The following is a 26,554-nucleotide window of genomic DNA, read 5'->3' as shown; positions in this document are numbered from 1 at the left end:
CCTTTTAACCACTCACTTCTCCAAGGGACAACATCAGTGACTTTAAATGTCATTGTCAGTCACCCTTTGGGGAGGCTTAGCCCATCATCACATGCAGGTAAATGTAATATGTGATTGGCTTAATGTCAGTAGCTGTATTTAATTGCTCATTATAAAGTATTTAGTGATAATGACTCCCTATTAGATATTAACGATTATAAAGAGCCAATCAAAAGGTATTAGCACTGTAATATCTCTAAAAATGGGTTAGATGATAATAAGGGTGACTGGTAGGAACCAACCAGACCAGAAGTGGGGCAGTTATACGTGATATATCCTTCCTGCTTAAAAAGGATCTGTGCACACACAGTGACAAAAACCTCAATGACAGTCACCTCCCCATGAGAAACCCGAGGTTGAAGTCAAGGCACGAGGTCGGATGGTGTCCTTTAACCAGCGGGCAAGAGAGCAGGACCAACAGCTGGCTAACACCTGTAGGTCCAGCTCAGATATCTGTGAGTGAGACACTACAAACCCCCCCCCCCCCGAATCCCAGGGTGCAAATCACCTTTTGTCCAAAATTTAGCTGTTGCTCATATGCAAATTTTTGTGTTGGATTCAGTGAGTTTTGCTTCCACTGAGGGTATAATTTAAGCATAAAGTAGTTGTGACATTTTACAGCTTCTCCCTGCCGCTTCTTAGGTTTCTCTGCCCCCACTTCCTCTACTGTGGCTTCTTAGTTCCTTTTGCATCTACAGGTTAGTAATTATTAGTTAGAGGTTTGAATATTCCACTCTCACACACACATGCATGCATGCACACACACAGACCCATGCTCATGCCTGGTGAATATTGGTTTTTATGTTAAAGTATGTGTCTCCAGCCACGGGCTGAAGCCAAGTGAAGGAAGACGTGACAAACGACTTTGGCATTTAACATGACAGACGCCCTCTCTCTCTCTCTCTCTCTCTCTCTTTGCGCGCACACGTGTGTGTGTATGTGCGTGTGTGTGTGTGTGTGTGAGAGAGAGAATGTTGTAAGTCTGAGGCTATAACACTACCAAAAAAAATAAAAAATCCAGAAGGTCAATAAGACTTTAAAATCTGTAGTCACTTACAGTATGTAACCATGTGCAGACAGACTGCATAACTTGTGTCACCTAAAAAAAACCTGCATTGGTAGTTATTATGATTTTTTTTTTTTTTTAACTTCTGTGCTGTTTTAATTAAGATCAAATCTGGTGCTTGTTTAGAGGAGTGTTTACACCCTACTGTGTTTACTTCATTTGAGGTCCTGAACAATCACTATCATAGCTCCCCTGATGAAAGCATACAGCCGTAGCATGTTACTGAGTCGCTACACTGCAAACAGTGGATTAGGGTTTGTTTTGTTTCATAATTTTATAGCCAACGGCTTGAAAGAGAAATGGGATTTTCATTCCACTGTAAACTTAGCTTGGTTCAACTCAAACTGAAGGTAAGCCAAGGTAGCTCACTGACCCCAGCTGCACATGCACATGTAATGACCCATGGGCAGTTAAGCATAACAGTTTCCTTATTTCACAATTGTAATTACAGCAGATTTCCCCATCAGTATCGGTGAGAATGGTATTTCTTACCTTTGCAGACTGGTCTGTGGTCACTCCAGGCTGCAAACACTTCTGCCACTCTCTGGCAGCTGATACTTTTGCTGCCCTGCAGAACATAGTCTTCTCCGCAACTGAACTGCACCACACTCCCAATGCTATGCAAAAAACCCACATAATCATACATAGTGTTAGAAAAACATAAAAATAGAATACAAATTTGTACATTTGTGCATTTCTGTCAAAATGGAACTATGTCAGTGTTTGCTTGCTTTTAAGTTTAAATTGCACCTGAAGTCATTGCCATGGCGTTTTCCATTCTCTGGCTCTCCTGGGTCTGGGCAGGAGTTAGATGCCTGTCTCACACCACCTTCATTTACTACATAGAGAGACAGACAGGTGGAGAGCCAAGGATACACAGTTAAGATAAAGACTGACAGTAAAGATGCATTTGGTCCACACACACAAGTTCAACAAGCAGAGTCTTTCTTTGAAGGAAGGGTTTAATTTTCTGGCTGCTATATATTATGAAACTCATTCGTTTTTATGTTCACATAAACACACTATAATTTGAAATTTACCATCAAATCAACACGGCACTGCTTCAGCGCACCCTCGCATCTGTCATTCTTTTGAATGGCAGATGCGAGGGTGCCTTTAGATTCAGCTTAGAAAATCTGCCTCCCTTATCACTCATTCCCTTTAGAATCAGCAGGAAAAAAAAAAAGAAGTTAGACAGACCAGGAGATAGCCTAACAGACAGGCTGCTGGATGGTGAGGTGGGCTGAAAAGGATGACACAGCACTCCAGACACGATCTTAATTCTCTCACACATGAGCTAATCTTGACAGTAACCCTCCAAACATCACAGAGGTAGAACAGAGACAACAGACAGAACTGCACGAACACTTTAAGATGGCAACATCAGGACAAACGTGCATCTGACAGGATGCATCTTTACTCAGTCTCTCTCTTTAATTTCAATGCTGCTGTTGTACGTAGTAAATGCTTGTTGCTGTTTGTTTTTCCCTTTTCGTTCATTCCTTTCCAATTTTTAAAACATTTCTTAATCTCTTCTTGTCTCTCTGTGTACCTTACCCCATCTGTATATCAAAAAACCCCCTTTTGTGTGTGTCTGTGTCATTTTTTATCATTTTAAAACTTTTCCAGCTGAGTTGGTACCAAAATAGCAGATGCATCATGAGCCACCGAGCGGCTTTTAGTAGTTCACAACAAAACAAAAATGTATTAGCAGTAATACAGTACCTTAATGGGCTGCACTCCATTGATGCTTTATTCCAACTCACGTGACAGAATATTTTCTTAATGAGATCAGGGTGAGGGTGAACTTATTTAAATTACCCTTGAGTTTCTCGCATTTTTCATTCAGACCAGTGAATGCAAAATTAGGCCCCTCTGAGGATTTTTGAGCCTGCTTTTTCCTTTTTTTCTTAGTCTGTCATCCTTTCCTAATGTCTAGTGTCAGCAGAATATTACTAGAGGCAGAAATCAGCCTGGTGTGCTTATTTATTTCAGCTATAGAGCAAATAGAACAGCCCATGGTGTATTTTGATATTCAAATGCAAGGACTGATATTCAATTTAGAGGCAATAATACTTTAGTGTTGTATAATAATGAGCTTATTTTTAAAGCATCAACCAGACAATAGTGCTGCACTCTTCTCTTGATTGTTAATTTAATTAGTATGATTAAATTACGAGAGGAAGAACATTATTCTGTTTGTGTTATTTGGATGATAAATACAATATCAAAATGATTAATTATCTTTTTTTTTTAATTTATGTGGTCTTGTGTGTCCATGTGTAGAAGTTTTGCTGCTCTAATTAGTAACTGTTCCAATTATCTAAAGAAAGGCTCTTGGCAATGAACACAGGTTTTAAAAAAAAGTCTCATTAAATAAAAGGCAAACAATAGAGAATTTCCTGAATCTTAATTTAAATGAAAATTTTCTAATAAAGTTGATTATCTCACTATTTTGGAATAAAAGCTCCCTTAGAACACTATTTACATGTGCTGTTCTGACTCTTGTTGCAAGACAAATGTTGGTAAAAACTGATTTAAAAAAAAAAAAAGAAAAAAAAAACTTTTATCTTATCTTAAAAAAATCTCAAATAGGTGTGACAAACACCAGCCAAGTGATAATACTGCCCATTTTTGTTTTCACATAAACACCTTCCCACCCAGGCTGTCTGGGCTATCTGGCTAACATGTATATACATGTGTAGTCTGTATCAACAAACTCAGCAGGTGGTTGGTTGATGTGTGTATGTGTGTGTGTGTGTGTGTATCCATGTGGATTTGTTAGAGTAGATACTTTGTTGCTTTGTTGGAGCGGCTAATTTGACCATCTGGACTATTAACAGTACAACAGAGGGACTGGTTACAGTATCAGTTCTGTGTACACACACTCAAACACACAAAGCCCACAAATGTGAACCCACAAACATATACATACATGCACATATACAGAACCATACATACAGAGACACGCATGTGTACATGGACACGGACAGACACACAGACAGGCTTTATGCTTCGCTGAAGAGTTAAGCCAGCCAGAGCAGAGCAGATTAGCATCTGAACCAGTCAGAACCAGACTAATTAACATACAAATTCACATCTGTAGAATCAAACCTTGACCATGACTCTCGAACCTGTCAAGAAAACTGATGGATCCGCGATGTGCCTAGCTCAGCCATCGCTTCCCCATCAACCTCAAACAGCATTTAAGGCAATTACACACAAACATACAATCACATAAACACAGGCAAATAAGGAAAACGAGCAAATGAATCACAGGTGTTTAAAAATTCAAAATTAACAATCATGCAAACAGATTAAAAACAAGCAAGGTCATCATCTTGGTGTTTTGGCATGTACTGCATTAGTGTCTTGCCCTTGTATTAACAGCTTATGTGCATATCTTCTTATGTCCTTTAAGGTATGCAGAAAAATGCATGACTTTGAACCTTCACATGCAAATTTGTGCACGCATGTGTAGTGTTTAAACTAGGTGGCAAACAAAAAAAGTAAATAACCATCATCACCATTATAGTGCCCAGATAACTAACCTTAAAAGATTTCTATCACATCTATGTGTATGCACTGTATGTGATGTGGATGATAGAAAACCATATTAGTAGTAAAGAAGTGTGAAAGAAGGTTGGATTTTCCCCAAAATATAAATCTATATGTCAAGCTAAATGGTGAAAAATGAAACATGTGTAACAAAGCTCTATTTCCAGGAAATAGCTCTGCTTTTTGTGCGATGTCAGTGGTGAAAACTAGAAAAAAGAAAATAATCTCCATATAGCCATTTCTATATTACAGTGCATGAAATGACATAGGAACCATAGGAACTATTACCACAGTTCCCTCCAGGATGCCTACTGCATTAGTTTCCAATGTGACTTATAAGTGGGTATTTCACAAAGTCAGAAGGAATTGTGGTTTGCTCCTCAAAAAAAAAAAAAAACTGGACTACATTAGTTCTTGAACTTATACTATACTTTATGACACAATATAGATCTAAATAAGTACAGGAATACATGAGATTCTTTTTAAATGTATACCCAATAATGGCTTTGATGACCTCAGTGACCCGTTAACAAAGGTTTGCAAAAATGTAGGGTGTGAGAGGAGAGGAGAAGAGAAGAGAAGAGAAGAGAAGAGAAGAGAAGAGAAGAGAAGAGAAGAGAAGAGAAGAGAAGAGAAGAGAAGAGAAGAGAAGAGAAGAGAAGAGAAGAGAAGAGAAGAGAAGAGAAGAGAAGAGAAGAGGCAGGAGTGGGTGGTAAACAATATTAACTACAGCTGAGTCACATTCCTTGAGCCTAAAGCAAGCCAAAACAAACCATGATTAAACTTATCAGAACAAGCAATGATTAACTATATCAAAGCAAGCAATGAAGAAGCAAGACAGCATGACCAAAATGCATATACAAAATATCAAACAACAAAACACGCGGCAGTCAAGCAGAATGCAAAAGCGTTGCTCTTGTAAAGGCTTTTCAACACATTTGTGAGTTAAAAAAGTTCTAATTTTCACATCAGTAATAAACTTCAGCATTATGTTTTGTTTTTTTTGTAAATTGTTGTAATCACATGTCATTTAAGAGATAAAAGACAGCATTAATTCTGTATTATTAATAATCAGAGGCACAGATGTGTTGACCATATTAGCCTTTATTAAGAGACAAACTTAACAAATGTAAAACCAAATGAAAATCAAACATAAAAAAAGCCAGACCAAGCTAACCAAGCTATTACAAGTTAGTAGCCAAAGGGACATCAAGATGTGAACTCACATATTGAAAACTTGTTGCTGGAGTCTTTGCCAGGGAATAATTTAACGCCCCGCGATTTAAAATCTACTGATCGCTTCACTGCAGAGGAGAACAGAATACAGAAAAGAGAAGGAAAAAATCAGAGAACAGATCGGATAAAGTCGGAAAAATTTTGACCTAAAAAAAAAGGATTTTTTTATAAGAATGGCAGATTCTTCTCCCTCACAGAACTGGGAGAGAGAAGAGCAGAGCAGAAAATAAAAGTTATAAATGCAAAGTAAACTTGAAAAATGGTGGAAACATTCAGCTAAGGGGACACAGAAAGAGGGAAGCCAAAAGGGGAAAGAAAGTTGGAGAAATGAGTTCAACAAAAGCACCATTCAGGATTTTTTTTTTTTTGGTTCATAAGAAGCTTAATCTTTCTCTCTCTCTCTGTCACTCAGACACATACATCAGAAGTGAGGTTGTTTTGCTGGAAGCCCCATCATATTTTGAACAAAAGCTGGTAAAGGAAAATTGCAGCTTTAATCAAAATGACAATGATACAGCTCTGTAATCAAAGCTTTCCGATAATGGCACGTTACAAAATAGATGGTTCCTTTAATCAGAGTAACTCCCAGACAAGAAGAGACAAACTGAGGGATCCCTGTCAACATGTGCTCTGTTTTCTAACATTGGTGACATCATTTGATCGCAAGGTAGGCAATGTTGGGCATGTGCATTCGTACAGTTTAGAATATATGATTACAAAGTACAGAAGCAAAATTAATGGGTTAATTAATGAATGTATGGAGCAGTAACAGTAAAAGACTATGGGTAACCGAAATTTGACTACTTTCAGATGTGATTTTTTTTTCCTGCTCCCCTTTGTTAAAATAAATGAACACATTATCAGCATAAATAATGAAAAAAACAAATATATCTTGCCCTGAATGATAAAGTACAGTGACAAATCACTTTAATGAATGTCTGACAGAGCGGCTGACAGACATTGCTTTCACAATGGCTTCACTAATCCGCTGAAGGATGACAAATGGCAGACGTGTTAATGTTCAACAATTATCCTACTGTTATACTGTACAATGATTACACATATGCACATACATCAATGGTATTCTATTAAATGTAGTTCTATCACATAATGTGCATTTTATGTCAGGAATTATCCTAGTGTTATGCTGTGTGTATTTATACGCACTGCATAACACTTCCATGCTCACCATACTGATTTATGCACTACAACTTAATGCTCCGGGGGTGTATTATTGTGTTAACTTATCAGCAGGTTAATTTAAAAGTGGTCCAACTGAAAGTGTGTGTATCCATGGCAAGGGTAAGAGATATCAATCCTTATTTACAATCAATGCTAGGTACTTATATAATCTTGAAATATGGATGGATGTCAGTACGTGTTGTTAAGCAAGGCAAAACAATAAAGTACAGCATACTATTATGTGGAGCCGTTAAAACATTAAGATATTATTACTGTATGTCTAAACACCAGCAGACAAAAATATAGCATAGCTGAAATGGTTTAAAATAGTACTTGTTGAACATGAACATGCGTCTCAAATGGCCACACAGGCCAACAGGTCGCAAAGGCCTAGAGACCAATCAGTGCCCCCCCCCTACTAACCACTGGTTGCTTGAGAAAAGTGTGTACGCCACAGCCGGTTGGCAAGAGGTTGCTGGAGGAAAGGCTTTTAAATTACTTATCAATATGTCAAACAGATCAGGAACAAATGTGAATTTTCCCTTCCATTTTGGAATAATTTGTGCCATAAATTCTCTCATTAATGAGGCTTCTCCAAGCAACTTATGTCTCAGAACTGCTTAAGGCAGCCTCTGTACACCACACATACATAAACAGAATGCAAAAACACTGACTTCACAGCAATCCACCTACACAAAGAGTTTAATTTATTATTCCTGACAGCGGAGTCAAAGCTGTTTAAGGGGGGACATTCTTGATATCTGATATAATAGCAGCTATCGCTTAGATAAAAAGCATATTTTACCGAATTTTATTTAAATAATTTTTAACAGCCGTGATTCATGAAACCCCCGCTCATCCCAATATTTTAAGGTCATTTCATAAATATTCTGAAACAACAGCTGTATTTTAAAATAAGGCTGGCAAGAAACCATGATGAGAGTGAAGTGAATACATTTTCCATTCCACTGCATGCACACATGACAGCAAAGATTTAATGACTTTTTCTGACACTGGGTGGCCTATCTGATGTAGAAAAATCATATCACTAATAACAACACAGTATGAAAAAGGGATTAAAAGCAATAAAACTACACAATTGTGTTACTGCCTTCAGATAAAACTGATATTTGAGAATGTCCTGATTGCCATGAATTAAGAACATTAGCTGGCAAACTCGTGCTGCCTTTGACAACTGAGGAAGTTGTTAAACAGATCAAAGTCTTACAATCAGGCTGGTAATGCGTCCTCCCCGGTTTGGCAGCCGAATATGGAAGTCCGGGCCAAAAATAGTTAAAAGTCAAATTTGTTTTTGCCTGTGCAAATTCATTCACTGTATTAAGCCCTGTTAATATGCATCATAAAACCTGTCCTGTATGACTATGTATCAAAGTTAAATACGCCCATGTTAATATTCTAGCCTAAAAGCAGCAGCTCTACTGCAAACAACAGATGGAAGGGCAGATGCATTTATATAAACCATATTTACGGAGTAAAGTATTTCATATTAAGAAAACTATATTCAACTAGCAAAAGCACAACCAGGAGCCCAGCTTACGTTTCACAGTCATGAATCAGACACTGAAGCAACAACAACAACAACAACATTATAGCAAAAGCACCTCCTGGAGTGTGATGTAGGCCCTGGTGCTTATCAGATCCAAGTTAAAATCTTTTTTCTTATTCCTCCAGCACACTAAAATTAAATACCAAAAGCTACAGCTAGCCTGCTGCCAGATCAATGACTTAGTATGTTGTTTTTTTTTTTTTTAAATATTGCTAACCTTTTACCTAAAATACTGTCTGGATTTCATATTTCTTTAAACTGGTAGTGTGGAGCGGAGAGGCAGCCTCTGTGCCGATGATTCAAACAGATCATGCACTTTGATTGAATTTACCAGCTTTTTGACTAGATGCCCATCTCAGGTATTTTAATGTACCCACACGGGAAAGCAAATATTTCTTGTTGTCTAGAGTGAGAGCTAAAAAAAAATATCATAGAAGGATTTACAGCATAGATGTATCTGTGTTATATTTTTCACTCAAAAGACCCCCATGGTTAACGTGAGGTTGGCATAAGGAATTTTAAATAGAATTCACTAAAACCAAATACACGATAATACTTAATGGAGCTGACATCTACAAATGACTAATAAATTAAAAGACTGGGTAGGCAGTCTGTGGCAACAAGGCTTTGTTTAACCAAGCTTTCTGTTGATATTTTATATAAACTACATGTAACATGTTCAGTACAGATGGCCCAACTGTTCACCTGCATTAGGTAGACAAGAGGATTTAATAGAAATATTGACTTGGTAGGTAATGCTTAATATATTTTTTTTTTCTACATCTAGTTAATAATAATTTGAATATATGCAATTAGGGAGTGTAATTAGAAGATAAGAATTATTGTCATTACTGTAAAATTCTCTTGATTACAGCTGGTATTTTTGTAACCACCGATGAGCAATACTTGAACAACACCAGAGTGTGTCTGTGCAAACAACTCGCATTAATTCAACAAAGTACATTCCCAGCTAGCCTTACAGTAATGATCCCAGTGCTAACAGCCCTTTTGATATAGGAACAGCAGAACACCAACTCAATAATGAAAGCCAGCACTGGTAAAATGCAAGCTCCCACAATAATATAAAAGATGATTAAGGGGTAGTTCATAGATTTATGAGCTCATATGATCCCCCTGAGGCCAGCAGTGTCTCTGTACTCGGTTTGACTAATGGTTCTTAAGCTAAGGCTGACAAGAAAAAGGATTTGGGGATTTATTTACACAAAAACTAAATTGTATGCTCTACATGTGCTAAATGCTCTCCTCTTCCTTGGCTGTAATTATGCAGAGCACTTAGAATTTCAAGATGTGCGCACTTGATCATGAGCGGGTTTGAGACGCTGCAAGAGTCATATCAAAGGTACCATGCAGTCAACAATATCAAATATGTCAACCTCCCTGAGGGGCATACTGTCTAACTGCTAGAGGTGACTAATGTTTCTGTACCATGGGTTGACTGGAGTTTCTTTTGTACTGATTGACTTATTTTGTTGTCATAGCACTAGCTGACTGATAACGCCGTCAGTTGTTCATTAAGAGCCAATCACAGCCCCGCAGACACAGAAACTCATGAATACGTAATGAAGAGAGATGATGGAGGGATGTGATTGGTGGGCTGTGCCGCAGGGAAGGAAACAGATTGTTCGTACCTGACACATGCATAGACAACTGGCGAACAGGCATGCACACAAACATATGCTTGAATCCAACCAGACACAAACTGCACGAGACATCAGCATACAACAGATAGATCAGTCAGCTTAAGTTGGGCAAACGGGAACGCACACTGGTAAACCGTAAAGAATCGTATAGAGAGCAGAGAACAATAGCACTGACAAAAATTTCTGCGCACACACACACACATGCACCCACCCACCGACACAAACACACACACGCACACACAGCGACACACAAATTCTCGGCCAGGTGTTGAGGGTGTAAGGTTAGGCATTAAAGCAGAGAACCATGCAGGGAAGAATGTCAACAGAATACTTAATTAATGTAACTCTTCAGTATTTGTTAAACTTCAACTATGCTCGGGGCCTTACTTTCCCATTGCACTGGGATGGCTTTAGTATAAAAAAACTGAACACAGGGCCACAAAGACTGAAAGAACAACATTAAATAACAGAGGGAAAATGCTGGAGAATTCCACATAGCACATATCTTATGTTTTAACAACAAAATGAAGCATTTCCAGTATGCAAACAGCCAATCAAGTACGTGTCCAGCCATAGCAGATTGGAATTATGGCACTGTTTATGAGCACGTAAACAGACGCAATCTCTCTAAAACACAATGCATACAAGAGGAGGTAGGGGAGCTCAGTATTCCTCATTCACATTGACAGGCCAATAGGGGGCAAACAGGCTAATCGCAAGCAACCAAATGAATGACTACGGTAGGTGAGGCCTTTGCAGAGATTCCTCAGACTTGGAATTGAATTGAGTTACATTTACATTTTCATTCAAGAGGGAGTCTGCTAAAACTGATTGCCTTCCCCTTATTTTCTGTGCTAAAAACTGTCACACATTGGGTTTGAAGTTAAAATCCCAATAAAATGCAGAAATTAGAAGTTTGTGTGACATTTTCATTATGCTGATGCGGGAGCTAAAAATGCTTTCTAAACATTAAAATTTTGGATGCAGAATCAGCCTATTGATTTAGAGGTGCTACCTAGAATTCAAACAGCATGACCGGTGAAGGTCAAAGAGAGCAGTCACGCAAACCTCTCCCTCCATTATGTCTTGAGGATTCATCTTTATGGATTAGTTACCTCATAGTTTAAACAAACTAAACTGGCTCATTCCCAAAACCTTAGGTACAACAAATCCTGCAGACTACAAAGCTGGGTAGTCTCTTATGTCTTTCCATAAATATAGGTGTGTTACTGTTACTGAAAGCAACACAAGTTCAGATCTGACTAGGCCTTCTAAAAAATTAACCTTCTACAGGCTTTACTGTGGCATCCTGGTTTGGGTTAACTGTGCGTCTAACAAACCAAGTCTTGGTTAGCTTTTTTAATTAGTCCCATTACTAAATGAGTATCTCGAGGAACAAAGAGAATAAGTACACCTAGCTATATTTTGGCACAAGTGTTTGGGAAGCCAGTTTTTTGGAATCTGCCATTCCAAAAATTTGAAAATGCACCAAATAACAGTGTGATGCCTCTGGACTCATTTTCAGTTTTATTCTGGGAAAACAGAAAGTATGCTGTGAAATGATGAAAAGAGGGGGGGGGGGGGGGGGGGGGGGGGGGTAGTCAATTTCAGAACTGGGGCAGATACGTGTCAAGCCAAATAGTAGGAAAAACTCATATATGTGCATCACATTTAGAAATAATATGATTCTCAGATGACCTTCCTCGTGAATCAGAGCTTTTCACTAATATTTAACTTTCACTCTATTCTCTGTATGTACCTGCCCATTTTGCTTGAAACGCTGATCAAATTTTCTTGTATGTTTAAGATATTTTAAAATGGCCGGTTCTAGTGTAGGTAAAGATCATTTAATGCTTTTAATCATCGTGTTTTCAGGTTCACTGTTAGATCCTCACTTTGTAGCATGGTCAGGATCTCTCCACCTTCGCTTTCTGTAATGTTAATGCTCATTAATAAGAGCCAGCCATTAGTTCTCAATGTTCAGACTAAAATTTGTACAGTAAATGGAACCCCTGGCAACCATTCAATTCACTAGATGGCTCACTGACTGGCCTGCGATTGGCTGACCGCCGATAGTATTAAAAATCTGATTGACTGGATATGGATAACTTTGTGAATGACAATTACTCTGCAGGAATCTAGCTAGTTTCTAAAGTGTAATAATATACAGTTCAATTTGCTTCAATGGGATCCAGCAAAAAAAAAAAAAGGCTATCTGGCTAACTGAATGGCTGTTAGGATATTGTAAGTTTTATAAGTTTTTGCTGTTGGAATTGATTAAGATGAAATTAGAAAGTCATAAAATGTTGCATGAGAGTAAATTTGCTGAAAAAAGACTAACTGAACAGAGCTGCTTCAGTTGAAAAGCTAATGACTACAGTTAGCTTACTTTCCTTCATTTCTTCTGCACGTGTCACACTTGTCACATAGAAGGTGCTTCAATGACAATTTCAGTTCTCACTGAATGAAGACAAAAGAAACAAAGATGTACATTCACCTGTTCACCAGTGTGACAGGATGGAGAGGGGGCGTGTAGGGAGCGTGTATTTTTTTGCTGTCTGCTTTCCTTTTCTTGCATGTCAACTGCCTTGCCTTGTATAGATTGCCTTGGAGTAGTGAGCTACTCCGAGGCAATCGTTTGAATGGATTATTGAAGCATGTAAATAAATGATCAAATGCAGCTGTACCTGGAAGCTGGATCGTTTGTTTTTCTAGGAGTGAGCCAACTGTGCAGTCCCCTAGCTTAGCCTTTCAGTGACTGAACTGGCACGAAATCATTACAGTGTCTATTTTACATTTTACTGTAGAAAAATAAATAAATGATAATAAAAATAAAAGCAAACAAAAAGAAACAAACTAAAAGCAAACAAACAAAAATCTTCCAACTACATCATGGTGAGGTGGTATACAAATATATACAAATAGGAATGTATATTAAACTATTTATAAGTTATTAAAAGAAAATTAAGAAGTATGTAGAGGTTGATGGGGAGAGGGGAGATGTGCAAAGTGTAAATATGAACATGATATGCAGAGTACTTGGCTCAGTGCAATGAGTCCAATGTGCAATTTTTTTTAACCTGAACAAGTAAGTGTGTGCTATTGTAGCACATTAATTGTAGGGCTATGAGGCTTTGTCCCTTAACAAAACGGCATGAGCCCAACTCATACCAAATTAGCATAAAAGATGGCCAGTGACCTCTGAATCACCTGATTACATTTTTGCCACAGTTGGTTATTGAAATAAGCCACTATGTGTCAAGCTATTATGAGGTGTACTCGTCAACATCCTCACATGTTGATAAATGTAGATGTTAAAATTAAAGGACAGCATTGCCATTATTGTTGTTTTTAAAATATAGAGCTTATTAAACCTAATACTTTATGTCTATAAATGGTTGAGAACAGAGGGCTACCCACTGTCCTTAGGTAAGTAGTTATTACAAGCTTCATATTTTTGTATTTAATGTATTTACTTGTGGCTGACTGACTGTGCCTTGGCTGCGTTGCTGAGTAGAAATGTGACTCACTGGCTGACTGAAATCATGTGTGGCATCTGGCTCACAAACTGTCCCCATCTTTTTACCTCGTTATAATGCGAATATTTTTCCCCAAGACACATGACCCTGAAAATTATAAAAGTTAACCTAAGGTTAAAGTTCCTGTAATGTTGTTTTGTTATTGCAATTTTTCTGTGGCCACTGACAACTCAAGGTTTAATTGACAACCTGAGCCGCTGGTTTATAGCTTTGAGGGAGGAGAGCTGCTCATGTTCCTTTTTTATTTAACAGGGAAGATGACTTTGAACTTCCTATTTTCAGCTTTAGCCCCAGGTATATTTCTTGGGGGGGGGGGGCATACTGTTATGCACTCAGTCACATCTAGAAGATGGGTTGTTCATCCACAGTCACCATCACCAACCGTGTAACAGCTGGGTTTCAGAAAACTTTTTCACTTAGCCATTCATGAAAACTTGTTTTCCCACCCTCTCAGCAGTAGTCGTTATTTTCCAAGAAGAAAAGAAGTTGTTGCTGTTATTTATTATGTCCTATCTGAGTGGTTAGCACTGCACCAGCAAGAAAATCTGGGGTTCGGGAATAGGCTCCAGCACCCGTGCGAACCTGAATTGGGCAAGCAGTTCTGGGATGTGAATGCTCATCTTTGCCAGTTGCTGTTGTTGTTATATGCTATATTGTTGGGGGGTGGGGGGTGGGAGGCTGAGACACTGCAGTCACTCAACAGTAACTCGACTCGAGGAAAAAGTATACAAAAAGTATACAAGTTGGGCATTTTAGTGCCAACCCAGAGTAAGTCATTCGCATAGCTTGAGTCCCAAGATGATACGTTGCACTTGAATGCACTTAGAGTAGCTCCCACAGTGAGAAAGTACATCAATTTTGATTTTGTCTTCTAAAGAAATACTACATTTGGAGTATATAACATGTTTCAAAACACACACCAAAATCACAAATAACTTTTAGGGGGGCTAAATCTCTAAATGTATTTTGGTCCTGAGGTGAATAGCATTTACTTTTGCCCAGGGATGCTGTCACAGCTGAATAATTACTGAGCTTCAATTAAACATGCTAATGGATACTTGATGGCTGTGCTTGTATTTAGCTGTGAAGGAGACGGTAAGGAGTACGGAGATTAACTATGACATAAGCTGTTTTCACACAGGCGCATGCAGCCATGAACTCTTCTTGACCATACTTAGTGGAGCTGTATGAGAGAACAGAAATTTTGACTCAGCTGGGTTGGATGGTCCTTAAACTGCAAGCTCCTTAGCACAAGGTCAAAGTACTTTCTGATTGTGTAAAAAGGCCAGATTCAATTCAGTTCAGTTCAATTCAATTAATTTTTATTTATACAGCACCGAACAAACTGTTAACAGCTACTGTCACCTGTCAGGAACTGTCAACATCTGAAACAGATGAACTCACAGCTGGCAGGTGGATGTCACCTCCTGCATGCATTACCAAGGCCCAAACCCTAAAGTACTTCCTTTGGTGAGAATGCATCTGAACCAGACTATTTCCTGTTTTGTGCTATATGACAAAGACAGTTGCAGATGGTAGCCCAAATCAGTTTTCCCACTTTGTTTGGAGTTCTTGTGTAAATGTATAAATACTAACTATAATAAAAAAATAAAATAAAAAAAACACTATATTAGGTTTTTAAATAATTTCTGTAAACTTTCAAAGGGCTGCCTGTGACTAAAATGTAAATTATGTTAATAGGAGTGATTTTTCCCTTTAAAAGAACACTCTGCTCTACGGAGAGATATGTGAATTGAAATGGTTCATTCCTTTAATTTAGGTCTATCAACATAAAGCCTATGGCATGTTTCAAAACCTTGCCACTGTGAATCATTCTGAAGCATCAATTAAGCATTTAAATGGGCAATTAACTTGGTGCATTTGGTTAAGCCATGCATTGGAGCTGCAGGCTTTGTCTATCTAAATACACTAATTTATGAATGGGCTCTTCTAATATCCAAGAACCATGAACAAAACCATCCACACATACACACACCATCAAGCACAGGTGATCTTGTACATACTTTCTGCCTCTGAAGTGGTCTGCTATAGCCAGTTATGGTATCATAACATTAATTTTTATATTTGTACATATTTGATATTTAGCCATAATGTAATACCAGACTTTTGTCCTTAAACCCCAATTTCCTCTGTCTCTTTTCTGCCTCACAATTTCTTTTAATAACATCTCTGGACTTCCTCACTGTTATACCACCCTCTTTCTCTCACTTCCTCTCTTCTTCTTCTTTGTTTTTTGCTGCCTCAATAACCCTACTGCCCGTTTTCTGCAAAGTTGAATATAAATCATTAGGAGATTATTATTAATTCAGAACCTCATAATTTGGACCACGGCAGAGGGAGAGGGCTTTGATGAGTTAAGTGTCTGACCTTACAGACACACAAACATTCTGTCCAACTGGCTGGCAGCACCTAGTGCCAAACACGGACCTCTGAGGTCTCATAACAGTGTCTTGTAAACTGAACAAAATGAAGCAAAAGCATAATTGTTGATTAAGTCATTTAGTGTAATGTTGAACGGCTTTCATACTGTGTTTGCAACTGTACTAAACTAACCCTGATAATGAATTCTCCTGGAGAAAAGCAGATTTTTGTAGACAATGAAAAACATATCATTTGGGAAGTCCTGTAGAGTTAAGTAAGAAAAATGGAATAGCATAAAAATATGTGTCTAACCAATAATGAGCAATAATGACCCCACGAGTAAATCTAACAATAAAGAAAACTCACAAAAATATATACAAGAAGCAAAACAGAATAAAATGCTAAATGAAATCATCTTCTAAAATCAGTTCTTCCAGTGATGTGCATAAATATTTTGCACGTGCTTCCACAAGATTTTAATCTAACTGAAGATCAATATTTTAGCATTGCCAATCACGCCTTTAACAGTGTTGCATTCTGAAGATTGGCCCGTCCTCATTTCCTGTAGTATAATGAAGCAATCTTAACATGCACAGTAGATAATACCAATACATTTTTTCATCAAGTGTGTTATAATTTATTGCAATATGGAAAAGTACTAGTGCTATATTTCAAGCCACCTCATGCAGTGTCTCATGTTGATATTCTCTGACGTTAATCTGGCAGAATTCTGGGAACGTTGTGGGATTTTAGGTGACTTACCATTTTCAGCCACCCAGCCCGTCCTTCTGCTAATAACTTTGAAGCAACCAAGTAATGGATATGACTGGCAGTTGACAGAGAGTAGCCAATCAATCATAATCTTGTTAAAAAAAGTCCACTAATTAATCAACTTACTTATCACACTGACACCCCTCATTAACATGTTGATTAACCTTTTCAACTAATTAGGATCAATTAAACCAATTAAAGGCAAATGTCAAGTGGAGTGGTCAGGTTGTCAATCAGTCAATCAAGTAGTATAGAAAGAAAGCCGATGGATAAGAAAAAGGAAAAGAGGAGACTGGAGAAGAAACATATGACAAGAAAGGGAGGATGAACAGGTTTTAAAAAGAAGAATGGGGTGATAATCACTTGAACCTAAAATTTTAAATTCTCTTTTCTATAACTTGTTATATGCTATATTTTCACTTTAATAATTTCCAGTTGAATTTTAATGTTTATTTACATTCACCATAATTTTACTTCTACTAGTTTTTGGTACAGTATATTACCGTATTCATATTGTTGACAGGGGAGACATGTCCAACATTCAATAATGTTCCTGGATATGATTCAGATCCAGGATGACCCACAGTTCATACAAAATCATACACAAATAATTATCAGTTGACATTAATAGCTGAAATGAATTATGATCCTTCATTAATTCTCAATGTAAAATCCATTCAGCAGCCACCTGTATTCACAAATATGTATCGATCTGCTTGGTGTTAATCATGCTTTGAGTTGAAGCCTTGACATATTCAACACATCCATCCATCCATCCATCCATCTTCTTCAGCTTATCCAATTCACGGTTGCAGTGGGGCTGCAGCCTATCCCAGCTGCCACAGGGCAAAAGGGAGGGTACACCCCGGACAGGTCAACTGTCTGTCACAGGGTTAACACAGAGAGGCAGACAACCATTCACACCTTTAGGCAATGTAGAATGAGCAATTAACCAAACCTCACTAACTGCATGTTTTTGAACTGTGGAAGGAAGCCAGAGTACCCAGAGAACCCACTCAGACACATGGCAAACATGCAAACTCCACAGACTCCGCCCAGATTGTGAATTCACACTGTGGACCTTCTTGCTGTGAGGTAACAGAGCTAACACCACACCACCATGCTGCCGACACACAACGCAAATTTTCTCCAAACTTCAGCGTGCACAGGGAGACCAGAACTCTAAAGTACCTAAAGAAAAACAAATACCAGTTCAAAAGCATTCAGAAGGTCACCAGGACTGCTATTCAGAGAAATCGCTGTGTTTACCAGTGTGCCTGAAAAATTCACTGTGGAAAAATGGTGGGAGGGGAGTGAGGCAGATACAAAGAGGTTCTGTGAAACACATTCACATTGCGTCACTGGGTGCGTACGAGTGTGTCATTTCAGACACATGCAGATTTTTTTTTTGTGCATTCTCTCGACATGAGCGTAAACACTGTTTTACCTTGACAAAGAAACTCGACAAACAGGGCCCAGTTTTCAGAGCAGCACATGGAGCAGACACTACTCCTGTACTCCTGAGAGCTGGCATTTTGGAGAGGTGCACACCTTCTCTTTCTTGCCCGAGCGTGCTTGGTATTTTGAGGATTTGTTCTCAGCTTGTGCTGAAGAAAGACGTGAGGCACAGTAGGGAATGTGTCAGTAATAATCCAGTGGCACAGTGAAATTTTGGTGTCAAGCATGACTGAGATTTATGCGTGTGCTGGCTGCCCACTCAGACCAGGGCAATGACGCATGGATAGATCCAAACTGAAATGCTACCATGCCATTAGCTTGCACTAGTCAAATTTTGCACATTAAACATGTTATTAAATATTATGACTAGAATAGATTATGATTAAATTAATACCAGCCCATACAACAACATTGTTTTCTACTTCTACATGCACACAACATACCTCTGGCCTAGAAAGAAAACCCAAATTCTGCTTATGTTTTGATGCCAAATTGACTCTATTCACCATGAATCCAGCAATTTACAAAACACTGTCCTTTTTTTTTTTCTTGTGAAAGTAGTAGAGGTAATCCAATACTACAAAAAAAAAACTGGAAAGTAAAGAAAGCAAGTTTAAACAAAACAAACAAAAACACTATCTGTTCCAATCTGTGTGCAGTTGTTCCACACATTCAGCTCTCATTATCACTGTTGGGCGACATGGACGCTGCCAAATGAATTTCCAAATGTTTTCCACCAGTTAGGGTTTGTGTCAAAGAAATCTAACTGTGCACTTATAAACAGTTACCCAAGAGAAAAAAAAATAGAAGAGTGAGCTGGAAAGGAAAGAGAGCGAGAGATGCAGTAAGATTGAGACAGAGAGAAAATGTAAGAGAGAAAAGGCAAGATGTTTGGAGTCAACAAGCGTAATTAGAGGGAGGCTGAGAGATGGATGATGGGGACCAACTGTCAGAGACGGAAACACAAACACAAAATTGCCCCCCCCCACAAAAAAAAAAAAAAAGGCAAAAGAGGCAAAATCAGGACCTTGAAGAAAGCTGTCATTAGAGGGAGAGCTATGCATGTACTGTACATCCCATTCGGTTTATGATAAATGAGCACACTATACTTATACTGTATCTGCATGTGGGTGCGTGTGTGCGTGCAAGCGTGCATTTAAATGATCCTCAGTGAAGATAATCAGATTTTACCCATCCTACCTTGATAATGTGCACTGAATCCTCGGTACCGGTGGTTGCCATCAGTCACAAAATGAAGCCGAAGCCAGTTCTTGTTGCTGACGATGGGAGAAGGGACATTAGTGCCCGATAACCTAAAAAGAAAGATAGAAAGAACACATTTAATGAAATAAAACATGTATCCTTACATATACACAGACATATTTAGAAACCCTTAGCCTTTACCCTTCCTTCACCTTTTTTTTTTTGTTTGTTTTAAGAAAGACGCACAGACACACGCTTAGTAGTGCATGCACAATACAAGGACAGGACCAGAGTAGACTAGGATCAAACTTCCAAGCATGCAGTCTGTGGAAAACCCACTCTATTACCTGAGCCACACCTGCCACAGGTTAAACACCATGCTTCACCTGCTTTAGCTTTCTGGCCCCTATATTTTACTGCAGTAAAACTGTAATGCCAGTGTTAGGCTCTCAAAAAGAACAAATGTTTGGCTACAGCTGTCGGGTATGAAACCTAATATTTGCTAAGTCTATTCCACTGTTGGGGAAGATTTGAAAACACGGACCTGCTCCTAATCCTCATCCTGCAGCAAAGAGCTAGCTCTCCAGACGCAGCTTATGCAGATCTGATTTTTAACTTGACACTGGACTCATTGGTCTTTATACTCACTCATCTGAAAGGCTCACTCATGTGATTGGCTAAAGTCCCCTATTAAAGAGCAGATATTCTAAAACCTGGAAACAGTACAGCTGAGATACAGAGATGACTGTGAATTTCCTTTGGTCCTGTAAACTCATGCGTATAATGTTATACTGGTTCTCACTGAGCTGAAACACAACAAACTTGTGCGAATCATTGGAATATGTTAAAGCTTCACAACGTCTCATGTTGTCAAAGAAAGATTGCCTGAAGAATATAGCTTTTAAGCTGTTCGGTAGTTTTAGGTTATAGTTTGAGCAGTTAAACATCAGACTACGCAACATTTCACTGCAAATATTATGTTGTTAGCTTCCCTAAGAATTAGGGAACAGAAAACACACGCAGCCTCCAACTTCGATTACAGTGAATGGAAGCTGGATGGTCAGTCAGTTCCAAAATACAAAATCTCAGCTGAGAGGATGGAGCTCTGATCTCCGAATAAACACTGCTCCACACTCACAGCTGATCCAATACCACACTCACAGCTGCTGGCATATTCAGAAGGCTGTAACACCTTTTGGAAAACTAAACATTTTTAGCAAATAAACAATCAAAAACTGAAGGATCCGAGTTTGTGTTTTAAAGCACAAAGGATCTTGTGGCTGTGCATTTACACCGAGTCTGTACTTCCATAGGATCACATGCCTTTTAAAAATCATAAAATATTAATTGAAGTCTTGTATGTGGAGTTGTTGTCTTGAACAAAGTTAGTGGTGAGTGTAATGACACAGAATGAATCGCATGCAGTGCTTTGCAGAATTTCAACCAGCCTATTTCTGCAGCCACTGAAGTAACTGGGAATTATGGTGCATACTCGAGGGTACCTTACTTGGTCTTGATTAAGTAGGGAACTGCTTTCTTATTCACTGTTTATATCCACTAACCACCTGCTCAGGATTGGAGTACTGTGCAAAAGTCTTGAGTCACCCCTTATTTCATTGTATTTTGCTTCCAAGAAGCCAGATTTCCTTATATTTGAAAAAATGGTCTCAAGCGACTGTTCTCCAGGCTTTCTGAAGGTCTTTTAAAGTTTTTGGGGGGCGCTGGAAGTTTTTTCATCAATTTTCAGTCCAGTCCTTGTAAGTGACCTTTTACAATGAAATGTTTTTTGTTAAACCAATTAACACTGACCTCTGAATCATTAAAGCATGAAAAAGTGCCTAACTCAAGGGAAGAACCAGTGTTGTGTCTACTGTACACAAAGATCTCATTTTAAATAGTATCTTCAGACACTTTATTACTAGCAGCCTGTCACAAAAATATATAATTTGTTCTCATTTCTTTAATTGAATCTACAAAAAATGGCAACGATTACACAGTTTGACAGGCATAAAAAAATATTGTCGCACCGACAAGGTGATTACCAAAGAGCCATTAGCTGAAAATTCTGCATATGTTGGCATGGTGTAGAGCAGGGATCCTCAAATCCAGGCCTCGAGGTCCGGTGTCCTGCAGGTTTTAGATGTGTCCCTGATCCAACACACCTGAATCAAATGGCTGAATTACCTCCTCAGTGTGCAGTCAAGTTCTCCAGAGTCCTGCTAATGACTTCTATATTTGACTCAGGTGTGTTGAAGCAGAGACACCGGTGCAGGACACCGGACCTTGAGGCCTGGATTTGAGGATCCCTGGTGTACAGTGTGTCCTTAAAAAGTAATTTGAGAAAACTGGACAAAAGTGGCAAATCCAGAAAACTATATACAGCAGATGATCAATACCTGAAAGTCATGTCCTTAATAAATAGGAAAAAATCCACCAAAGACCTACATTAGATTGTTCAGGTGAACAGTTAATTAGGGAGAAGAGGCTGAGGTATAACTGAAAATCAGTGACAACAGGTCTTATGGAGTGATGAATCCAAATTTGAAATTTCTGGATCACATCGCCATTAGTCTGCATGGGCGAGGTCAGGAGAGAGATACAACACTGAATATCTACAGCCATCTGTAAAACATGGTGGAGGCTCTGTTGTGGTTTGGGACTTTCATTTCAGCCAGTGGTACTGGGGATCTTGTCAAAATTGATGAAATTATGAACACAAAAAAGTACCATCAGATTTTGATTCACCATGTGATACCATCTGGAAAGCATCTGATTGGCAACGGCTCCATTTTTCAGGATGACAATGATCCCAAACACACTGCCAATGCAGTAAAATCAGACCTGAATAGAAAAACACACAATGGAGAACTAGCAATCATGAATTGGCCTCCCCAGAGCCCAGACCTTAACATTACTGAAGCAGCATGGGATCATTTTGACAGCGAATGGAACTTAAGGCAGCTTAGAGTGTCCTTCAAGAAGCCTGGAGAACTATTCCTGAAGATTACATAAAGAAATTCCAAGAAAGTTTGCCCAAGAGAGTTCAGACTTTGTTGAAGACAAAGGGGGTCATATTAGTCATATTGTGGTCATACTGATTTTCAAGCTTGTTAGAATGGAACTCTGTTTCTGCCTCCTATACTGTATTTCCATGTATTTATATACAAATTTCAACAAATCATTTCCCATTTTCCTAGCAAAATAAGGGTAACTTAAGACTTTTGCATAGTACTTTAATCCATAAACTCAAATACTGAAATCAGTCTTTATGCTACTTTCTGAAACTGAAGCCGGTAGCATTTGGTGTTGTACTGGTCCATATTATCACCACATTATTTGCTATAATGATGGTAATTATTTGTGATTTTTTTTTTCTCTCCTTGTTTTTACATACATTGTATCTAATGGACGGGTAGTAAATGCAAATTTACCACCTAGCTAAATGTCAGACTTCAATGAACCACTTTTAAAAATATTAGCTTTTTTGCATTTTAGCAAGCTGAATTAAGGCTTTGATGGCACACAGCACTAGCAGATAGGACCCAATTTGCAACACTTTCATCAAGTGGTGAGAACAAGACCACTTAATTGGCTGAGAAGGTGAAGAAGGCTCTTGTGGTTGGGAAAGTGAAGTGTTAGGTCACTACTGGCTGCATTAGAGGAAGTGACTGCTTTTCCTCTGTATGGCTTTAAATATCTAAACCTCAAATACAATCTCTGCTGGAAATTAACCACTTTGCATACACCAACTCTTTGATTTATGGTGCTTTCATCTTGTAGTGTCAAGCAACAGGTGCTGCTTTTCTGCCATTACATTTTAGATATTTTTAGTACTATCACCTTGGATGTTACATTTGAGACATGGGTACACACACATATGAATGGTGTTGAGAGAGAAGTGGACTGTCCTCTCATATTCACTTGTCCCCCTCTAGAAACCGTTGCACTCCATTAATATCAACACACACACACACACACACACACACACACACACACACACACACACACACACACACACACACACACACACACACACACACACACACACACACACACACAATGGCATGGATAGGAGCATTATATTGCATGCACTATTATCCAGCACCCATACCCTCTAATAACAGTGGTAAAAAGTGGAGCACAAGAATGCTGAGCAGGTGTTTTAGAAGGTGTGTGTGTGTGTGTGTGTGTGTGTGTGTGTGTGTGTGTGTGTGTGTGTGTGTGTGTGTGTGTGTGTGTGTGTGAACAAAGGGAGGGTCACCTTGTGCCCCAGATCAGTGGGGTTCTGTGATGTTGGCTATTAGTCACACACACACAAAAACACACACAAAAAAAGTGGTCTGTAAAGCCACACACAAACTATCAGATTTGCATTCAAGCCAACAAAACAATACAGTAACAGAGCTGGGGAGGTTGTTTAACAGTGGTCACAGCCCTCCAGATAACAGAGTACTACATAAATGTGTCACCAGAAAGTCATAATCATCAGAAAGGCACATGATTTGACTTCTGACTTCATTGTCAACATGTGGTATGACCCTTTCAGAGCTCTGATCTAAACATCCTTGATTCATTCTGAAATTATATGATTAAAAAAAAAAATAACTAAAGGTTAAACCCACATGGAGCAACTTAAAAACAGCCTGTACCCTATGACAGCCGGGATAGGCTCCAGCCCCCATGCGATCCTGAATTGGGTAAGTGGGTAAAGAAATGGATGCATGAATGAATGGATTTTCTTTTTTTTTTTTCTCCTGAATACAACCTTACTTTACATTTAGTCGCACTTTTATACAGCAGTGCTTAATATGTCCACAGCTAAAGGGTGTCACTATAGCAAGAACTTGCTCCTGCTGTTCCTGTACATTATTTAAACCACACATGTAATTGGACTTTGCTCAGATGCATCTATTTTACACTTGCTGTAACACATAACTTACACTTTAATTTATTTTTCTGCAACCACAAATGCATCCTACTCAGCTACTAAGGTTTGTGCACATCAACGTCTCTAGGACCCAGTGCAAATAACAGTTACTCATGGTATCCCTGTTTTAGTATTTCTGATGAGAAATGTAGACATGCTCTTATTAGGTCATTACCACCTTATTAAGTAGTTGTGCTGGCATAGCTCACGCATATATTTAAGCTTCTAGAAATAGATATAAAGTCACTGTTAAGCAGTGGTATGGTTGGTGACAGGTAATATACCTGATACTCAGGAGACTTGGGTGTATATTTAGATGTTCGTCGTAATTTAAACATTTTATTTTTTATGTTTTTGAGTTTGCGTATATAGTTTAAAACTACTTAGTTAAGCTTTGGAAAGAATGGGGAAAATTTGAAAAACAAAACCTCTTTTTTCTCATGTAAGAGACACACGACACTGACACGATAGTTATCTTGGCAGTTATCCAGTATAAATTAGGACTTGTTTATCAATAATTTTTAATATTATGGACTAAATCTGATCATAGCCATATAATGAGGTTTCAAAATGTGGCTCTCTTGTTTTAGATCTTCAGCACTCCTCTTTGTGTCTTGTTTGTGTCTTGTGTCTTCAGTCTCTTGCTCCTATGACATCATCGTGCTATGTGTGTATTCTCATTGCTTTAATATTAAAACAAGAATTAAATTACAGCAAGCCCATGTGTGTGACACTAAAACATTTAATCAAATGCTCAAGAGTCCCTTAACAACTCCAAACTGAAATGAAAGTATAACTAGAAAAACAATTTTTTGCAGCAGTGAAAAAAAAAAAAGTCACAACAGCTGGAAGCACCTTCTTACTGCTGCTGCACAGGTCCCTAGCATGACTGTACGTGAAAAATGAAAAACGACCGTTTGTGCTTACCATCTACTTACATGCATAATTGAAGATTAAGACATGGCTTGTAGCAAAAACCTAATACATAAATAAATAAATATATGAAACATGTCAGCTGAGAAGCTAGCTGATCTGATCTTCCCCATGTGGACAATTTGTAATGCATTATTAAACCATTCATCTATCGAGATGGATTATGTCTGTGACTATTAAGTGTTCTCCCAAGATATCTGCTATAAAAATACTTCAGAGCAGCCCTGAGTTATTACAGACCATCTTCTTTAAAGATCGTGGTCTGGCAGGGTATCCGATTCTATGATTTGACAGTGACAGGAAAGTAAAGTACACAGGATAAATACAGGCTTATTCTGAAGGTCTACAACCACTTTCAAAAGCATAAAAGTGGAAATGTGATAAAACAGTATGTTTTATTTTCTTTCTTTCTTTCCACTTCACAATTGTATACCACTTTGTGTTGGTCTTTCACATTAAATTCCAGTGAAATATGTTTATGTTTGTGGTTGTAATGTAACAAAATATGGAAAAGTTCAAGCGGTATGAATACTTTTGCAAGTCACTGTATATGGCACTTTTCTATTCTATTTGAGCCCTCTTTTATACAACATCTCATTCAACTATTCATACACCTTCACATTCAGATGAATGTATTGGGAGTAACTCGGGGTTGCCCAAAGATACTGCAGACTGGAGCAGCCAAGGATCGAACCCCAGCCTTCCAATTAGTAGATTACCTGCTCTATCTCCTGAGCCACAGCATCACCGAAGAGCAGAGATATAAAAACACAATAAAAGGTTAAAGAAGTCTAAACAAGTGCTGTGACTTGCTATTGGGAACTGGTCTGAGCCTAGATAGCAATGACAAAATGTTTCCAAAAAATTTTATGTTATGCTCAAAGAGCAAGTCTGTGTGAGACAGCCCCTTGTTCCTATTTTGAACTCAAGAAGTCCCTATTGTAAAAGAGAACTGGTAAATTTAAGGAATTACTTCTTCTGCAACAACAGATGAAAAATGCAGTAACTCCATTTGAGAAAAAATGTTTTACA

At 38.4% G+C, this 26,554-nt stretch overlaps 1 protein-coding gene across 1 annotated transcript in view; it reads right to left on the bottom strand.

Moving 5' to 3' along the window:
- Positions 1-26,554, bottom strand: part of csmd3b (CUB and Sushi multiple domains 3b) — a 381,849-nt gene that overhangs the window by 133,743 nt on the left and 221,552 nt on the right. The window contains exons 6-9 of the mRNA XM_030740552.1: positions 19,660-19,772; positions 5,890-5,967; positions 1,856-1,943; positions 1,598-1,722 (exon numbers count right to left, since the gene is read on the bottom strand). Coding sequence (XP_030596412.1) covers positions 1,598-1,722; positions 1,856-1,943; positions 5,890-5,967; positions 19,660-19,772 — 404 coding nt within the window. The remainder of the gene's footprint in view (positions 1-1,597; positions 1,723-1,855; positions 1,944-5,889; positions 5,968-19,659; positions 19,773-26,554) is intronic.

Source organism: Archocentrus centrarchus, chromosome 11 (genome assembly GCF_007364275.1).
Source record: "Archocentrus centrarchus isolate MPI-CPG fArcCen1 chromosome 11, fArcCen1, whole genome shotgun sequence".
Classification (NCBI taxonomy): Eukaryota; Metazoa; Chordata; class Actinopteri; order Cichliformes; family Cichlidae; genus Archocentrus; species Archocentrus centrarchus.
The sequence above is the reverse complement of the archived record's forward strand: the minus strand, read 5'-3'. Positions and strand labels throughout refer to the sequence as shown.